At 41.3% G+C, this 18134-nt stretch overlaps 1 protein-coding gene across 2 annotated transcripts; it reads right to left on the bottom strand.

Moving 5' to 3' along the window:
- Positions 1 to 1544: 1544 nt before the first annotated feature.
- LOC138956331 (fatty acid-binding protein-like) lies at positions 1545 to 11480 on the bottom strand. 2 transcript variants are annotated; one of them, XM_070327718.1, is made up of 7 exons: positions 11269 to 11480; positions 10542 to 10620; positions 9725 to 10115; positions 7405 to 7577; positions 6415 to 6534; positions 5100 to 5201; positions 1545 to 2085 (listed from the first exon to the last, which is right to left on the bottom strand). In XM_070327718.1, exons 2-6 carry the CDS (start codon positions 10554 to 10556, stop codon positions 5124 to 5126), a joined length of 777 nt encoding a protein of 258 aa, XP_070183819.1. In that variant the 5' UTR covers positions 10557 to 10620; positions 11269 to 11480; the 3' UTR covers positions 1545 to 2085; positions 5100 to 5123. The 2 variants fall into 2 exon arrangements, with proteins under 2 accessions (XP_070183819.1, XP_070183818.1); XM_070327717.1 differs by lacking the exon at positions 5100 to 5201.
- Positions 11481 to 18134: the final 6654 nt, after the last annotated feature.

Genomic DNA, 18134 nt, shown 5'->3' with positions numbered 1-18134 from the left:
TCGCGTAATCGGCAAAACGCTTCCCATTACGTGAAATCGGCAGCGTTTTGCCGAAAATCCGGAAAGGCTTCTAAAATTTGCCCATTTCACAAAAGCGACAGCCAGTCTGTTATTTTTTGTGTCACCAGAATATTGCATTAACATTGCTTTACCTCCCTATTATGGTTTTTATGGTCCATGTTGGTCTGTGTCGAGCATAGGCTAACTCCGGAAATGCACGAAAACTACACTTTCTGCAATAACTTATCGATTATTGCGATATGTATCCATTGGAGTATCTAGTTGTCTAAGTGTGATGATATCCCAGGCATTTGAGAACTTTAAAACCAAAAAATGGCTGCCGATTTCACAAAATGTGCAAATTTTAGAAGCCTTTTCGCGATTTCGGCAAAACGCTGCCGATTTCACGTATTGGGCAGCGTTTTGCCGATTACGCGAAATGGGCAAAAATGTTGCCCATTACGCGGAATCGGCAATTCCGTGAATTCGGCACGACACATACATGGATACAATCTCTAGTAATAGTGTGCACTAGTGGAATATATCTACAGTCCATGCCCGATTCTCAGCCCCCCCCTCCCCTTACCCCTCCTCCCAACCAGCACCACCCTTACCCATACCACCACCCCTCTTCACTCTTTGCCCTGTCACAATTAAAGGTTAACACACACAAATGAAGGGGCAAATGCATGCATTGTCATCAACATAATGCACTAACACAATATATGTACAGATCATGCGCGACTTCTACCTCCTCCCCCCTCTCCCGCCCCCATCCACGTCTCCCGCCACCACCTTACCCCAGCCATCACTACCATCCTCACCTCCACCCTCCTTTCACTGTCAGAAGCAAGGACAACAACACACCACCACTTTACCCCCACCATTGCCACCCCCCCCCCCCCCCTTCACTGTCAGAAGCGAGGACAAAAACACTCCGCTTCCTTACCCCCACCCTCACCACAATTTTCACCTTTCCCCTTACCCATCACCCCTACTCCCACACACTCTCACACACACACGCACACACACACCCACACATCATGTTTTCACTGTGACAGGCGAGGACAGAAACAAAGCCTGACATATACATCACACAGTGACGTGTCCAGTGTCACACAAAGCCAGTGCGAAATCCAGGGCGGACACGGGACGACCGTTTGCATGCAGGTAGAAAGAAGGGCAGGTTCATGTATGAGGGCATTTTTTTTTTTTTTTTTTTTTGCGTTGACACTGTCATTGTATGTTTTTCTGACTAAAAAGCAACCACTGCGCGGGGTTGTGCATGTGTTAAATACAAAAATCGTGACTGAGATGCTGGGAGAAGATGGGCACTGACATACAGATACAGACAGAAAGACGGACATGCCAGACGGACTGACATACAAACATACATCTAGACATAAATGCACATGTACAGAGACAAAAAGACAACATATAGACACTCACAGACAAACAGACAGACAGACAGACACACAGACACAGACACAGACACAGACACACACACACACACACACACACACACACACACACTCAAAAAATCCTTCTGTCTATTGGGGGTAAGTTTTTATTTGATCTTGAGGATAATCAAAAATAATTCATGACAATCGTTATAGAATAAATGGATATGATTGTTTTCAGGCGCTTACACACACACACACACACGCAGAAACAAGTAGACACAAACTCATGCAAGAAAAGAGGTCCACACAAACAAAAGCAGATTCCTTGACCCAGACGGCATAGGCTAAACGAGCAGCCCAAGGAAATATACAACGGTTCCCCTGTCAACAATCTCATTTTTTAGCTGAATTCATTTCCTCACGGTGACGCGGGTTTAAGTCTTGACATTAATTCACTTGACATTGCTTTTACGCATTTTTTGTTCTCTCAGGCAGATAATTATCATTTGTCTGCGAGTATAGCCTTTGCTGGAAGCGATGACGTAAACAGTGGCGTCCTTTCTGACGTCATCGGATCTTGACGTCATCAGGGACCTCAGGGTTGTAGTAGACGCAGGCGTTTATTACACAGTTGATCCCTGGTGTCAAGTCCTTGACTGTAATCGCCATGTTGAACAAGTTGCTAGGACACAAACATGAGATGAGAAAGTAGAAATAAGAGAAGACAAAAAGAGGTGACATAGGATGATAAAATACGAACAGGGGAGGTATGTCAAGGTTGGGTGAAAAAATACAGTAAGTGAAAAACACTTAGAAGAAATAAGAAGATGCCTTTCATTTGTTTCATGAATGTTAATACTACAGACATTTTGAGTGGTAAGTGCTGAAGGATGAAAGAAAATATATTGTGAGTGGACAGATGCATGTTATTCATTAAAAGCCCCACAATGATGTGCTTGGCACAACAACAAAAAAAAGAAGAAAAAAAAAAAAGAAGACGGGACGATGTGAAACAAATGGAGGAACAAACTGCCTATCACCCAATTCATTTATTATAGCACTGGATGACAGCTTAAACCTCCGCTGGGACCTTTTATTGGAATACAGTGCAACCCCCTTTTAAGACACCCGTCTGTTACGCGTGATTGTTCTGAAAAATGACTATTACATGATTGTTCTGAAAGTCTACTATTTATTTCATCTTAATCATGTAAGCCCTCATACGTGATTGTTCTGAAAGCTTACTAATTTACATGATTGTCCTGAAACTCTACTGAAGGTAAACTTGCTTCACCCGTGAAATGTAGTCAGATATGGAACAATATGTATACCCCTGCCCAACGAAGTGTGTTTGAGTTGATCCGTCTTCTGTGTGCGCGACAGCTTCAGATGTGTGTTTGAGTTGATCCGTCTCTCCACTCCCTTTTTTTAGGTGTAGGGGGTGGGGGAGGTTTGTTCATATCAACTGACACTTTATCAAACCATTTGAATAATTCATATACAAAATTCTGGTGGTTGCTGTGTAATAAAAAAACAAGTGTCACTGAAAACAGAGATGTGCTAATAAATTTAGCTTTCATGTGTGTGTATGTGTGGTGTGTGTGTGCGTATGTACTCAGTGCACTGGCGTCGGAAACTTGGGGGGGGGTGGGGGGGGGGGGGGGCAAACATGTCTTTTTGCCCCCCCCCCCCCCCAATATTTAGGATGACAAAAATATTCAGAGAGAGAGAGAGAGAGAGAGAGAGAGAGAGAGAGAGAGAGAGAGAGAGAGAGAGAGAGAGAGAGAGAGAGAGAGAGAGTCAGAGAGAGAGAAGAGAGAGAGAGAGTTGATAAACAAAATACCCCCCTACACACACTAAAAAGAAGTATATTGTCTCGCGTGCAAGAACTTTATAGCCCAGACTCCCCACCCATCTCGCAACCCCGGCCATCTCCTCACGTCTCTCATCCCCTCTCCCCTCTAATTTTTAGTTCATAAAAAAAATTAAAAGTTTCATTTGTGAAAATTATTTGTTGTGCCTTTCGTCTTTAAAGGGGCAAAAATTAGCTTCCATTTTCCCTCTTTGCCATGCCTTTCGATCCATTTTGGTGACCTTATAGCCACCTAAGCATGGCAAAGAGGGAAAATCAAAAGAATTTTGAGTTGGGAATACTCAAGAAGAATCATTACATTTTTGAAGATTATAAATAATTTTTGTCTTTGGACATTTAATTTGAATTTTGAGTTGAGAACAATAAAGAAGACATGTTCAATGTATGAAACGTATTACTTGTTGAGTTTGTATTCATTGGGCGGGGGTATAAATATCAATTTCACTTAAGATTTAGTATCATTGTATCAAAATATTGTTCCATTTACATACAGACATACACACAGACAGACGGACAAAGTGAATCCAGTATACCCCCGTCCAACTTCGTTGGGCTGGGGTATTCATATTGTTCCATATCTGACAACATTTCACGGGTGAAGCAAGTTTACCTTTAGTAGAGTTTCAGAACAATCATGTAAATTAGTAAGCTTTCAGAACAATCACGTATAAGGGCTTACATGTTTACGATGAAATAAATAGTAGACTTTCAGAACAATCATGTTATAGTCACTTTTCAGAACAATCACGCGTAACACCCGTCCCCTTCAAAGACCTGGTTCTTTTCTTTTCAGATTTCTGTTAGGGCGGGGATGTAGCTCAGTCGGTAGCGCGCTGGATTTGTAACCAGTTGGCCGCTGTCAGCGTGAATTCGTCCCCACTGACGTTCGGCGAGAGATTTATTTCTCAGAGTCAACTTTGTCGAAATTACTACATTTAGTCAAGCTGTGGAACTCACAGAAGGAAACTGAACTCACTGCATTTTTTCACAATGACCGTAGTCCGCCGCTAGTGCAAAAGGCAGTGAAAGTGACGAGCCTGTTCAGCGCGGTAGCGGTTGCGCTGTGCTGCATAGAACGCTTTACTGTACCCCTCTTCGTTTTAATTTTCTGAGCGTGTTTTTAATCCAAACATATCATATTTATATGTTTTTGGAATCAGGAACCGACAAGGAATAAGATGAAATTGTTTTTAAAACGATTTCGGAAATTTAATTTTAATCATAATTTTTTTTTTCAGAGCTTGTTTTTAATCCGAATATAACATATTTATATGTTTTTGGAATCAGAACATAATGAGCAATAAAATAAAAGTAATTTTGGATCGTTTTATAAAAAAATAATTTTAAATACAATTTTCAGATTTTTAATGACCAAAGTCATTAATTAATTTTTAAACCTCCATGCTGAAATGCAATACCAAAGTCCGGCCTTCGTTGAAGAATGCTTGGCCAAAATTTCAATCAATTTGATTGAAAAATGAAGGTGTGACAGTGCCGCCTCAACTTTTACAAAAAGCCGGATATGACGTCATAAAAGACATTTATCAAAAAAATGAAAAAAAAATTCTAGGTATTTCATACCCAGGAACTCTCATGTAAAATTTCATAAAGATCGGTCCAGTAGTTTAGTCTGAATCGCTCTACACACACACACGCACAGGCACACACACACACACACACACACACACACACACACACACACACACACACCACGACCCTCGTCTCGATTCCCCCTCTATGTTAAAACATTTAGTCAAAACTTGACTAAATGTAAAAAACAGCACTTCACATGCATTTTATTTACAAAGTGTATAAAAACCCACTGGACCACTGATGTGATAATCTTGTCATCCCTCCTCCACCACACGCTCAAAGTATCTCTTCGCCATGACGCCGAAGCTGCTCTCAGACGTTATCGTCACTGTCTGTGGAAAGGACAAACGACACAGGGCACTTGAGACTACAGGTCAATAATACTTGGACTTGGGGGAGGGGGTGGAGGGGGGGGAGGGGTGGTAGAGAGAAAGGGGAGAGGGATGAGAGAAAGGTTGGAGGATGGGGGGTGGGGTTGGAGACAAAGTTTCAAGCAAGAAAAAAAAAATTGTTTTAGAGATACAGACAGTTTTCTGAGGCTGGGGGTCGTCCACTAACCAGGAAACACGGTGAAGATTTTCAGAGAGAATGTGACCTGTGCTGAGCTGCACGAAAAAGTTACCACTCTAACGCCAGCCAGCCGCGGTGTTGGAGTAATTGGTTGAAACTAGGGTATATGTGTGATTTCAACCAATCCAGCTCCAGTCGGCTGGCTCCCGGCGTTTGGGTGGTAACTTTCTCGTGCAGCTCATCTCCAGGGCTGAGCTGCACGAACCGGATGTGAGCCGGTGCCACCTTACCGGGAGAGAACAAACCGCGGATTCTGATTCGTTGAAATCACAACAAATCTCAATTTCAACCAATAGTCTCCTGTCCGCCCAGCGACCTTCCCCTTGACCCTGCTTGTGACCTCGATGTTTTATGCCCCCGCAAGAAGTACGGTACTCTCTAAGCACCCAAGACCTCAAAGAGAGATAACTGGCGGAAACCTTCCTATTGAAGTCTCCTGTATGAGTCGACGGCTTACTAGTACCAAAACCTCATAATTGTAATTATCAAGGGAACATTAGTAATTTTCCCTTGATAATTACCATTTTCACGTGTTAATTACTAATTTTCCCGGGAAAATTACTAATTTTTCTGGAAAAATTACTAACTTTCACCTGTTAATTACTAATTTTTAGTTTTGGCTCCCTTCCTGACGGATTGCTAGTGCCAAAACTAAAAATTAGTAATTTTCGCGTGAAAATTAGTAACTAACAGATGAAAACAGTAACTGACAGCGTTAATTAGTAATTATCACGTGATAATGGGTAACACCAGGTTTTGACACTAGTAAGCCGTCATACTCCTGTCCGCCCAGCCGACCTTCCCCTTGACGCTGCTTGTAACCTCGATGTTTTATGCCCCCGCAAGGGGAACGGTACTCTCTAAGCACCCATAACCCCAGAGAGAAAACTGGCGGAAACCTTCCTATTCAACACCGCGGCTGGCTCCCACCCGGTTGGTAACTTTCTCGTGCACCTCGATCGGCCCAGTACTCACGGCCATCATGTGATCGTCGGGCGCCATCTCTCGGACAATGGTCAGTTCCAGTCCATCTGGCTCCAGTGCCGTCTGCTTAATGGTAAGCACGTCGCCCTGCTTGTCCAGGTACGCTATCGCCTGGACACACAGCACAGGTCAGGTCATGCAACTTTTAAACTTGAGTCAGTGTATACTGAATGAAAGAGTGTGACATGAAGTTCTTGTACATCATTGTAAAGAGTGTGAATGACGTTTTTAGTTTAGATGTCAAGCGCTTAGAGCAAGCCTTTTTAACGAAAGTTTTTGATTTAGCGCTATATAAATGTTCTTATTATTATTATTATTATGACTGCATGTTTTAGTTGAAAAGAGAGAGAGAGTCATGACTGCATGTTTTAGTTGAAAAGAGAGAGAGAGAGAGAGAGAGAGAGAGAGAGAGAGAGAGAGAGAGAGAGAGAGAGAGAGAAAATATATTTTAAGAAAGAACAAATAAAACAAACTGGCTGAATTGTGTTTCTTATGTTGTTTTGTGCGTTTTTTTGCTTGTAGGCTATTATTAAGAATTCAAGTTTTACTGGAGAAACGTATGGTGCGCCAAATTGAGATTACTATCGTTAACCGTGTTATGTAGGGTTTTGAAACTATCGTTAGCTGTTATATAGAGTTTCGAAACTATCGTTAGCTGTTATATAGAGTTTCGAAACTATCGTTAACTGTTATATATAGAGTTATATCAATAGCGCGTTCGTGCGCATTATTGCTAAAACTATGTATGACAGATAACGAGGGTTTTGCAAAATGGCGGCCATACAAACACAAAACCATGATCTCAGTAACACAGCCTTGTAAGGGAGAGTAGCAGGGAACACACTTACTATTTGAATGTGTGGATTTACCTCCCCTGTTGTGCATGCCCCAATGGCTTTGATTGAGGGCGTAAAATAATCATTTCCTCTTACCTTCGCTCTTTTTATGAGATAGAAAACAAAATTAAAGACTCATTGTTACCTTCACTTTCTTGCCGTCAAAGTTGTCCTCTTCGAATTCCTCGTTCAGACTGAAGGTAGTTTCAAAGTTCTTCAATGCAGACAGCATCACCACTTTCCACTTGACGCCGTCAAAGTCGATCTTCTCGTAGGTTGTTAATTCTCTGCTTATCTTTCTCATCACAGCTCCGACACCTGAATCAAGTCGGGAAGGGTAGGTGGGGGGGAGGGGGGGGGGGGATCATCGCTCGGCCGGACAAACAGTCTAACAAAATATCTTATGCGAGAGACAGACAGACTGAACTGAGGTAGAAAAACACATTGATTGAACTACTGAAGGCAGGTTGAGAGTAAGAGATACAAACCGGCGACAGACAGACACTCAGGGAGACAGGTACAGACAGAGACATACACGCTGACTCTGTGTGTGTGTGTGTGTGTGTGTGTGTGCGTGCGTGTGACGGTGTGTGTGTGTCTGTGCCGTGTGTGTGTGTGTCAGTGTGTGCACAGCCCGTGTGTGTGTGTGCGCGCGCGGGCGCGTGAGAAAGAGTGAGACAGAGAGACTGAAAGAGAGAGAGAGAGAGAGAGAGAGAGAGAGAGAGACACAGAGAGAGAGGGAGAGAGAGAGAGAGACACACACACACACAGACAAAAAGAGACAATGACAAATCTTTATTTTTCGAGGGTGACAAGAATAAGCATATATATGCTTTTTTGCATCTGGCCCTCGCCCTAAAGAGGGACTAAACTATTTTACTATAACTATGACTAGGGAAAAAAAGGTTACATAAAAACATTAATGGTAGAACACATAAGTTTATGTACATGAAGCGCATTATGTAGAAGCATTGTAGATCATAAGGTAGTGTTCAAAATTGGGTGTAAAGCAATGAAGATAAACGGAAAGTAACCCAACAATACATTAGCTCAGCAAAACAATGTATTACAGAGCCAAATCTTCGTGATTTTGTCACAATAAACCATAATTCCGATAATGAACAACTGTATACAAAGAAAACATACCAATCAAGTTTATTTGTTCATAGAGTTCATTAAATGGAAAGAATATTTGGTTCTAAAAGAATCTGTGTTGGTGGATTGCCGCAGGGCGTCCGGAAGAGCGTTCCAGAGGCTGCTTCCTGAATAAACAAGACTTGATTTAAATAGGTCTATCCTAGGAAGAGGAGTGTTTAGTTTTATAAAGTGGTGCGAATTCTTCAAAGAGAACTTTGAGCAAATGGTTTCGGGTGCATTTTCTGTCATAATTTTATGCATCATTATTCCTTTGTTGTAATTCATTCTTGACTTCAGAGGTAGGACCCCTATGTTGATGTAGTCTGAGTCGGTGAGAGTAGTCTGTTTGAGTAATACTACTTTTAGCGCTCTTTTGTGTAATCTGCTGAGTAGCTTTAGGGAATTATCACTTGCAGAGTCCCATAGAGTGGATGCGTAATCAATAAGAGACTGAATATGAGCAGTGAAAAATAACTTCCTGGCTTGACAATTAAGGAAGTGTTTAATTCTAGATAAGAGGTACACTTTCTTTGACACTAATTTACTAAGTTGTTCAATGTGAGTTGACCAAGACAGGTTGTTATCGATGTGGACACCTAGAACTTTGTGATGGTCGAAAGAGAGAGAGACAGACAGATATACAGACAGACAGACAGACATAGAGAGAGACAGACAGACAGACATAGAGAGAGAGAGAGAGAGAGAGAGAGAGAGAGAGAGAGAGAGAGAGAGAGAGAGAGAGAGAGAGAGACTGACTGACTATTAGGGTTTAACGTCCTCTTAGACCAACTGGTCTATATTGGGACAGGTATTGGTAATACGTTGAAGATATGGTGTGATACTTTGATTCGAACAAGCCCGCTGTGGCTGTCTTCTTCGACACACCAGCATTGGGTTTGTCTCGTCAAAGTATCAAAATACGATCATGATAATCAGAGACGAGAGATGATGCATGCGTGTCTTCGTGTTTTCCAAGCCCTGAGACTTTTGCTGTGAACGTGGGATTTTTTCGTGCGCATGTGTTGACTCCGAGAAATAAATCTCTCGCCGAACGTAGAGAGAGAGAGAGAGAGAGAGAGAGAGAGAGAGAGAGAGAGAGAGAGACTCGGAGAGAGAGAGAGAGAGAGAGAGAGAGAGAGAGAGAGAGAGAGAGAGAGAGAGAGAGAGAGAGAGAGAGACGTCATGGTGACTTGTCAAAAGATATCCCCCCAAAATACAAAAGTCTATCTAAAACTCACTAGTGGAGAAATAAAACAACTATCAACCCTGCAAGCAAGCAACCAAACCACCTTCTCCATTGACCAATCAACCAACTTCAAACAAATTACCCGCTTCTTTCAAGAATGCGTCCCAGTTATCAGAAGCCGTGACCTTCCAGTACCCCTGCAAGGGACTGGTCTGCTGCTGGCGTAGTGAAGTTCGCCGTCGCACGGCGCTGCCAGTATCTCCTGACCTTGAACCGTTTAGGCTGGCTCCTGACTTTGACACTAGCACTCGACTATCTCTTCGTGGCTTTGACCGAAGTTCTTCGAGTCTGAGTGCTTCGAGTCGGGGTTCTTCGCCGTCCTGCAATTCCGGAGATGGCGTCGTGAGGGATGACCTTGAGTTGTCCTCTGGCCTTCGACTAGACTGCACTTTGATCTCATCGCCTGATTCTGACATCTCTGAATCCGATGAGTCGTGGCCCTTGGAAGATTCATGCTCTTTGTTTTTTATGATCTGGAAAACAATTAACAGGCCCCAAACAATTAATTTTTAAACCTCCATGCTGAAATGCAATACCAAAGTCCGGCCTTCAATTTGATTGAAAAATGAGGGTGTGACAGTGCTGCCTCGACTTTTACAAAAAGCCGGATATGACGTCATCAAAAGTATTTATCCAAAAAATGAAAACAGCGTCCGGGGATTTCATTCCCAGGAACTCTCATGTCAAATTTCATAAAGATCGGTCCATTAGTTTGGTCTGAATCGCTCTACACACAAACACGCACAGACACACACAGACACACACAGACACACACACACACACACACACACACACACACACACACACACACACACACGCATACACCACGACCCTCGTCTCGATTCCCCCTCTATGTTAAAACATTTAGTCAAAACTTGACTAAATGTAAAAAGACTTACGATTTGACCGTTCATTGTAGCTAATCGGAAGTGACATGGTGAGCATTTTGAGGTCTCTTAAGGTGGGATGGCCATCGTACTGAAAACAAATGATTCATAAAGTGTGTGTGTGTGTGTGTGTGCGTGTGTGTGTGTTTGTGTGTGTGTGTGTGTGTTACAGTGAGTGTGTGTGTGTGTGTGTGAGTATGTGTGTGTGTGTGTGAGGCATGTGTGTGTGTGTATGAGTGTGTGTGTGTGTGTGTGTTTGTGTATGTATGGGTGGGTGGGGGTAGCGTTGGGGGTAGAAAGAGAGAGAGAGAGAGAGAGAGAGAGAGAGAGAGAGAGAGAGAGAGAGAGAGAGAGAGAGAGACAGATAGGGAGAGACAGACGTAGAGAGAAGGGATTGTTTGAGAGAGAGACAGACAGAGAGGAACGGAGAGAGACAGGTTCACTCTATGTATGTGTGTGTTAGTGTGTGTGTGTGTGTGTGTGTGTGTGTGTGTATGTGTATGTGTGTGTGTGTATGTGTGTGTGTGTGTGTGTGTGCGTGTGTGTGTGAGAGGGAGATTATGTATGTGTGTGTGTGTGTGTTTGTTTGCGTGCGTGTGTGTGCGCGCGCGCGTGTGTGTGTCACAGCGCATAGTGCTTTTAGTTATGCGCTATAGAAATCTCCTTAATAAATAAATAAATAAATAAATAAAATGTCATTTTACACGACTGAAGGAACAAATCAAATTCAAGACTGTACCGCGCTTTTCAGTTCCTCCGCATCCACAAGTTCAGCGACAACTCACGGGATCGATCCGCAGAAAAACTGAAAGCCTCAAAACTCACATGCTTAAACAATGGGCTTTAAATTCAACGGGTGTCTTTTAGCTTTTAGCCGACATCTTCTCTTCAATTTTTCAGCAGAACTCTTGAAAAATGTTCGAACTGGAGCGATGACGTGTCTGTGCTCATTGAATACGTCATCTCTGACGTCATCGCCCACACCGAAGTCTTGGACGAGTAGTCTTGGCTTGACAAGATACTTGATGAATCAAGTTAGGCGCTGAATCGACATTTCAGAAACTTGTTGTTGTTGTTGTTGTTGTTTTGTTTTTGTTGTTGTTGTTGTTGTTGTTGTTGTTGTTGTTGTCGTTTGAGCTTAAACCTATAGTTTCCCAGATCATCCATATCAAAACAAATGTAAACGCAAAAGCTAAATGAAGATTATAGCAAACGTGGTTGAGTCATACAATGTCAATGAAACACATAATCTGACACGAATAGGAGAATCTCAAAACAATCAAGCCAAACATACAAATTAACAAAAGAAAGTAACTCCAAGAAAAACCCAACTGGCAGACAGACAGACAGACAGACAGACAGACAGACAGACAGACAGGCAGACAGACAGACAGACAGACAGACAGACAGACAGACAGACAGGCAGACAGACAGACAGACAGACAGACAGACAGACAGACAGACAGACAGACAGACAGGCAGACAGACAGACAGACACAGACGACAATGAGACCGATGGAGACATCGACAAACAGACAGAGTTAGAGAGAACGTACACTTCATGTTCAAATCAAGAACTTCTTCCGGGTTATTGGAATAAATATCAAACGAGTCGGTTCACATTTCTCAAAAATATCAACACTTGAACAATCACGCTGTGAGGTTGCTTTGAATTTCCATTTCAGTTCTTTCATGTGAGAAGTGGTAGTTGTAAAGCCAAAGTGTCACAGTCGCATTAATATGTCGAACATAATTTTAGATTATACTCGTAAACATGTGGGTTTTTTCTCTGGCATTGATAACACTAATGTGGAGAAGGTATCGATTTGTGTCTACTTGGCTAACTAGTATTAAAAAATATGTTAAAAAAGGAATGACTGACAGCTAGACAGGGACAGAGAGACACAGAGACACACACCCGTCTCTCTCTCTCTCTCTCTCTCTCTCTCTCTCTCTCTCTCTCTCTCTCTCTCTCTCTCTCTCTCTCTCTCTCTCTCTCTCTCTCTCTCTCTCTCTCTCTCACTGATTTTCTAAAACAATGATTGCTGCATCTAAAATCTTTCGATGGGTACTATTTTACTAGTTTACTATAATTACTTAATGCCTTCTCAATGTTTTGGACAGCAAATTATAAGGAACAATAAATACCGGTAAATAAGATACCGGATCATCATCATCACCATTATCATCATCATCATTAGTATTAGTAGTAGTAGTAGTAGTAGTATCATTACTTTTATTATGATATGAGTTACTTGTTATGATGTTTCCAGGTGTTAGTATTATTCTTGTTCCCTCATGGCCGAGGGCTGATTATAAAAAAGCATGTGCTGCTTACATCATTACCCTCGTAAATAAAAAATTATCTTATCTTATCTTATCTCTCTCTCTCTTTCTCTTACTTGTGAATGTTTGCTTTCGCTTTTACTGTGTTGTTTTGTTTTGTTGCTTGTCTGTTGTTGTTGTTGTTGTTGTTGTTACACCCCCGGTATAGGGGTGTGTATAGGTTTCGCTCGATGTGTTTGTTTGTTTGTGTTCGCATATAGATCTCAAGAATGAACGGACCGATCGTCACCAAACTTGGTGAACAGGTTCTATACATTCCTGAGACGGTCCTTACAAAAATTGGGACCAGTCAAACACACGGTTAGGGAGTTATTGGTGGATTAAGATTCTACAAGGACTTATAGAGGGACATTGATGTGTTTGTTTGTTTGTTTGTGTTCGCATATAGATCTCAAGAATGAACGGACCGATCGTCACCAAACTTGGTGAACAGGTTCTATACATTCCTGAGACGGTCCTTACAAAAATTGGGACCAGTCAAACACACGGTTAGGGAGTTATTGGTGGATTAAAATTATACAAGGACATATACAGGGACATCTCAATGGTCAAAGGGAAATAACCATTCTCACTCAGTCACTGCCACCAACTGAGAAGGTTATTTCCCTTTGACGGGGGTGTTTTTCCTACATCGGAGGAATTTCTTGTTTTTTTTAGGTACACACACGTACCAATCCCATCACCTTAAAAAAAAAACTCCCCACAACAGCAAAAAATCAAAAACAATAACAAGAGACAGACCAAAAACAAAAACCTCATTGAAAGAAGAATTTCTAATTTCTTGCGCCTGTGCTCGGTGTTGCAGAGACGGAATCGTATGCGTGTGTGTGCGGAGACTTTTCAACTCACAATACGCATACGACTAGATACGACAATTTACTTCCTCCTTCCTTTAGTACAAGTCCTAGATACACCCAACAGACCCTGTACCTCTCGCCTATCAGTCGTAGCTCATTCGGTTGTCAAGAACAGTATCGAGTAGACGTCGGTGGAAGGATTTTCCAACCTATGTACATGTTTCAACACTCCTTGCAACGTTTTTTTAAAGGTGTAAAGTGTTCGTCTCAGTTCATGGAAGAAACAGAAGGTGTCACCAGTGTGTCGAGTTTTTAGGATAAACGAAACATAAAGACTGACATTTTGCAGGTGACAGATCTTGTTCTGCGTGTGTGACGTTCGTTGTGCAGTTTTGTTCAACTAACTTTTCTCTGTTGTGCTTGCTGCAGTCCCTACCCGTGAAAAATCGTTGCTCTGAGAAACACGGTTATTGATTTGTTGACGATAGTATACAAATGACGAAAAGACTGATGTGACTGATTTGTGAAGTATTCGGAAGAAACCCTACACTAAGGAAGCAATACTGTTGGACATTTTGAAGTGCATAGGAATGCCATGAAAAGAGAAAGATGAAGGCGGTTGGCGACAGTGTGCTGGTGTTTACACTGGTTTGTCTTCTGGGCTGCTGTCTGCGTATTGGTGCACAGGTGAGTTGACTTGTCACTATGCTAAGTACTTCCTTTTTGTCTGTCTCACCTGTGTAAAGGTATGTGTCTGTGTCTGTGTCTGTGTCTGTGTCCTTGTTGTATAGTGTCTCTGTGAGTTTGTGTGGGGTAGGGGGCGGGGGCGGTCGGCAGGATGGATGTGTCAATGTGTGTGTGTGTGTGTATGTGCGTGTGTGTGCGTACATGTGTTTGTGTGTGTGCGTGTATGTGTTTGTGTGTTGGTGTGTGTGTGTGTGTGTGTGTGTGTGTGTGTGTGTGTGTCTGTCTGTCTATCTGTCTGTCTGTCTGTCTGTCTGTTTCAGTGTTTGTGTGGCTGCCTGTCTGCATATGTTAGTCGAGTCAGTGTCGGTGTTGGTATCTGTGTCCGTGCTGATGTCAGCGTAACAATTCTTCTCAGTGTATGTCTGTCTGTCTGTCTGTCTGTCTGTTTGTCTATCTGGCTGTTTGTCAGCCTGTTCATTCTTGCAAGTATGTTTGTACTGTGTGTGTACTTCATGGATAGTATAAAAGAATGTACTCTCTGTTCGTCCGTGTGAATGTTTCTTCAAAAGATAAAGATTGTCACTGAATGATATAACATACATAAGGTACACTATGCACACACATATCATCTGTGCCTGACGTTCTGCAGCGAATACCACATGATATCACACGCCGAAGGAGTATGAATACGCCTACACACCCTTTGATTTAGAATGTTGGTAGATTCTATATATATATATATATATATATATATATATATATATATATATATATATATATATATATATATATATATATATATATATAGAGAGAGAGAGAGAGAGAGAGAGAGAGAGAGAGAGAGAGAGAGAGAGAGAGAGAGAGAGAGAGAGAGAGAGAGAGAGAGAGAGAACTCCTATACGCGAAGAGAAATTTTGTATTCTGTGTTCTTGGCAGGATAATGTATAGGGTCTGTACATAAGGACTGACATGACATGGTAGCCCTTTTGTACGTACAGTATACGTATGTCAGTCACAGTCTGCAGAGGTAGGGCGTGGGCCGGGGGGGGGGGGGGGGAGTTAGAGGTGGTGGTGGTGGTGGGTTAAGGGTTGGGGTGTTCGGGAGGGTGTAACGTTTGGACGTATAAGATAAGATAAGATACAATAATATAAGATAAGATCAGGTACATTAATATAAGATCAGAGTAAGATACAATAATATAAGATCAGATAAGATACAATAATATAAGATCAGATCAGATACAATAATATAAGATCAGATCAGATACAATAATATAAGATCAGATAAGATACAATAATATAAGATCAGATAAGATACAATAATATAAGATCAGATCAGATACAATAATATAAGATCAGATCAGATACAATAATATAAGATCAGATCAGATACAATAATATAAGATCAGATAAGATACAATAATATAAGATCAGATAAGATACAATAATATAAGATAAGATAAGATACAATAATATAAGATAAGATCAGGTACATTAATATAAGATCAGAGTAAGATACAATAATATAAGATCAGATAAGATACAATAATATAAGATCAGATCAGATACAATAATATAAGATCAGATCAGATACAATAATATAAGATCAGATCAGATACAATAATATAAGATCAGATAAGATACAATAATATAAGATCAGATAAGAAAACTTGAATGTCCATTTTCATTTTACATAAACATGGACATTTTTCTTTTGGCACCACGTCACATTTATAAACACAAACACACGATCAGAAAGCATAAGTGCGGGGAAGAATGTAGTGTTACGATCAAGGAGGGGTGAGATGGGGGGGGGGGGGGGGGGGGGATAATGTCGGGGTCGAAATTGGCAATGCATGTTCAACTCGGCATGTCTTCGAAATCGGTCAGTGCCAGTGGATTCCACTATGCCTATGAAGGCTAAAGTCTGCACCTTGATCTTGTAAAAGTGATAAACTTTCTCTCTCTTTTTTATTTTATTTTTGTTTTGTTTGCTATTCACTAAGAACGAGGAATGCCGTGACCAGAAATAACAAATAAAATAGGGCTTGATATGACAGGCTTATCTAAAAAAAAAAAAAAAAGGACTGAAACTTGAGTATGAGAGATCAGACTTGTTCCCGAAAGTACTACTGATGACATGTCCAAGATTCTAGTGTGGATGTGTAAACAATCGAATGATCAAACCTGAAGAAGAGTGATAGAGGAACAATAAAGACCGCACAAAAACTGTTACTTTGCTGGTAACTAATTAAGTTATGGAAAAAAACCGACAACTTTATACCAACTTTTGAAACTAAATTTCAAGCATGAAACACAAACAGAAACAAGCACAAAAGAAATTTCTAAAACTTTGCTACATCCAAGGTTAAAGGCAGAGTAAGCCTCCCGTAAACCATCACAGATACGGTCAGGCTTTTACACACAGTACAAACACCATTTCATTTAAACACTCACCAATTGAGAACATCCTAGGTGCCCTCCGTAAAGAGCGAACAATTTTCAAAGAATTTATTTTTGCGTGGTTTATCTTACCCCTGAGCCATCGTGAACCCGTGTGATCCAGTTTTCCCTTTTCACAATGCAGTCGTCATAGTTAGTCATTTGAATGCGACTCGACGTGAGCTTATCTACAATAGCACGTTTTTTTTTATGCACGAAACAACGGCTGTGGTTCACAAGAACTCTAGCGATGGCTTTTGACTGTTGAGAGGAACGGCGATTTGCACTGATAAACCGGCCGTCGTCTGCTACGACCCTTGCGTGACCCTGCTTCCGGGCTTTTCTTTTTTTAAACTTTCACAACTTCGAATTGTTCTGATCTTGTCTTGATGAAAAACGAATTCTTTTATGATTAAAGAATGTTTGTGTAACAAGCTGTCAATTTATTATTTAGATTTTAAAAGTTAGGTCCAGCGCAAAAACGAGGCGCCGTTGTTGTTAACGGAACAAGTCTACGAAAATAAATTCTTTGAAAATGTCTCACGCTCGACAGAACTGAGCAGCCAGGATGTTCCCGTTCGGTGAGCGTTCAAATGGAAGTATGCTTGTACTGTATTTAGACGCTCGGGGAGCTCTGTGATGGTTTACGGGAGGCTTACTGTGCCTTTAAGTATCCCTTTAACCATTCTAAATATATGAATACCCCTTTAAGGTGCTCAATTCTGAACTGTCGACCTTCTACTAGTCCTACCCCCCTCACCGTTTTGACAGAAAGCATGCTTATAGCCTACACCTGAGAAAAAGTCATTAAAAGGGACATGACATTTTTAAAAGATAGTTTTTAAAGGGATGTCCAAGAATTGCTAAAGAATACATAAGCGTTGAACCTTATTTATCAGAAGACACTGTAAGAAACTTGAGTATGGGGTATAAGGGTATCAGGCTTTTGCACAAACATCACCACTGTAGAAATTGGTAAAACTTTTTAAAAAAAATCTATTTTCGAGCTGGTTAATAAATCAGGTTTTTTTTTTTATCAATGCTGTCTATCGTTTTACTTGGGACACATCAATTTGGAAAAAGACATTTTTCAATTCTACTTCCTGTTCTCAGGGATAGACTCCATCAATCCGTCTAGCCGTGTTATATACCTTTCGACCTCATTATTGTGCACAAGTTGCACAGTTACGTATACCTAACAATCAGCAGACAACTTCAATCAGTAGAAAAACTAAACTCAAGGGTACTCAAGCTGCCTTCTTTTGATCGCAGAGTGTAAACGGACTGGCACACAGGTACACGTGCACTTACACACACACACACACACACACAC

This window comes from Littorina saxatilis, unplaced genomic scaffold, assembly GCF_037325665.1.
Source record: "Littorina saxatilis isolate snail1 unplaced genomic scaffold, US_GU_Lsax_2.0 scaffold_788, whole genome shotgun sequence".
Taxonomy (NCBI): domain Eukaryota; kingdom Metazoa; phylum Mollusca; class Gastropoda; order Littorinimorpha; family Littorinidae; genus Littorina; species Littorina saxatilis.
This window is presented reverse-complemented; position numbering and strand designations above follow the sequence as displayed.

Bases quoted from the DNA above. Each gene is read 5' to 3' on its own strand.
- LOC138956331 (XM_070327717.1), bottom strand. The intron at 7,578-9,724 runs GTAATTTGTTTG...GACTTGATTCAG, and splicing joins CGCATTCTTGAAAGAAGCGG to GTGTCGGAGCTGTGATGAGA. The intron at 2,086-6,414 runs GTGAGTACTGGG...TTTGTGTCCTAG, and splicing joins CCGACGATCACATGATGGCC to CAACTTGTTCAACATGGCGA.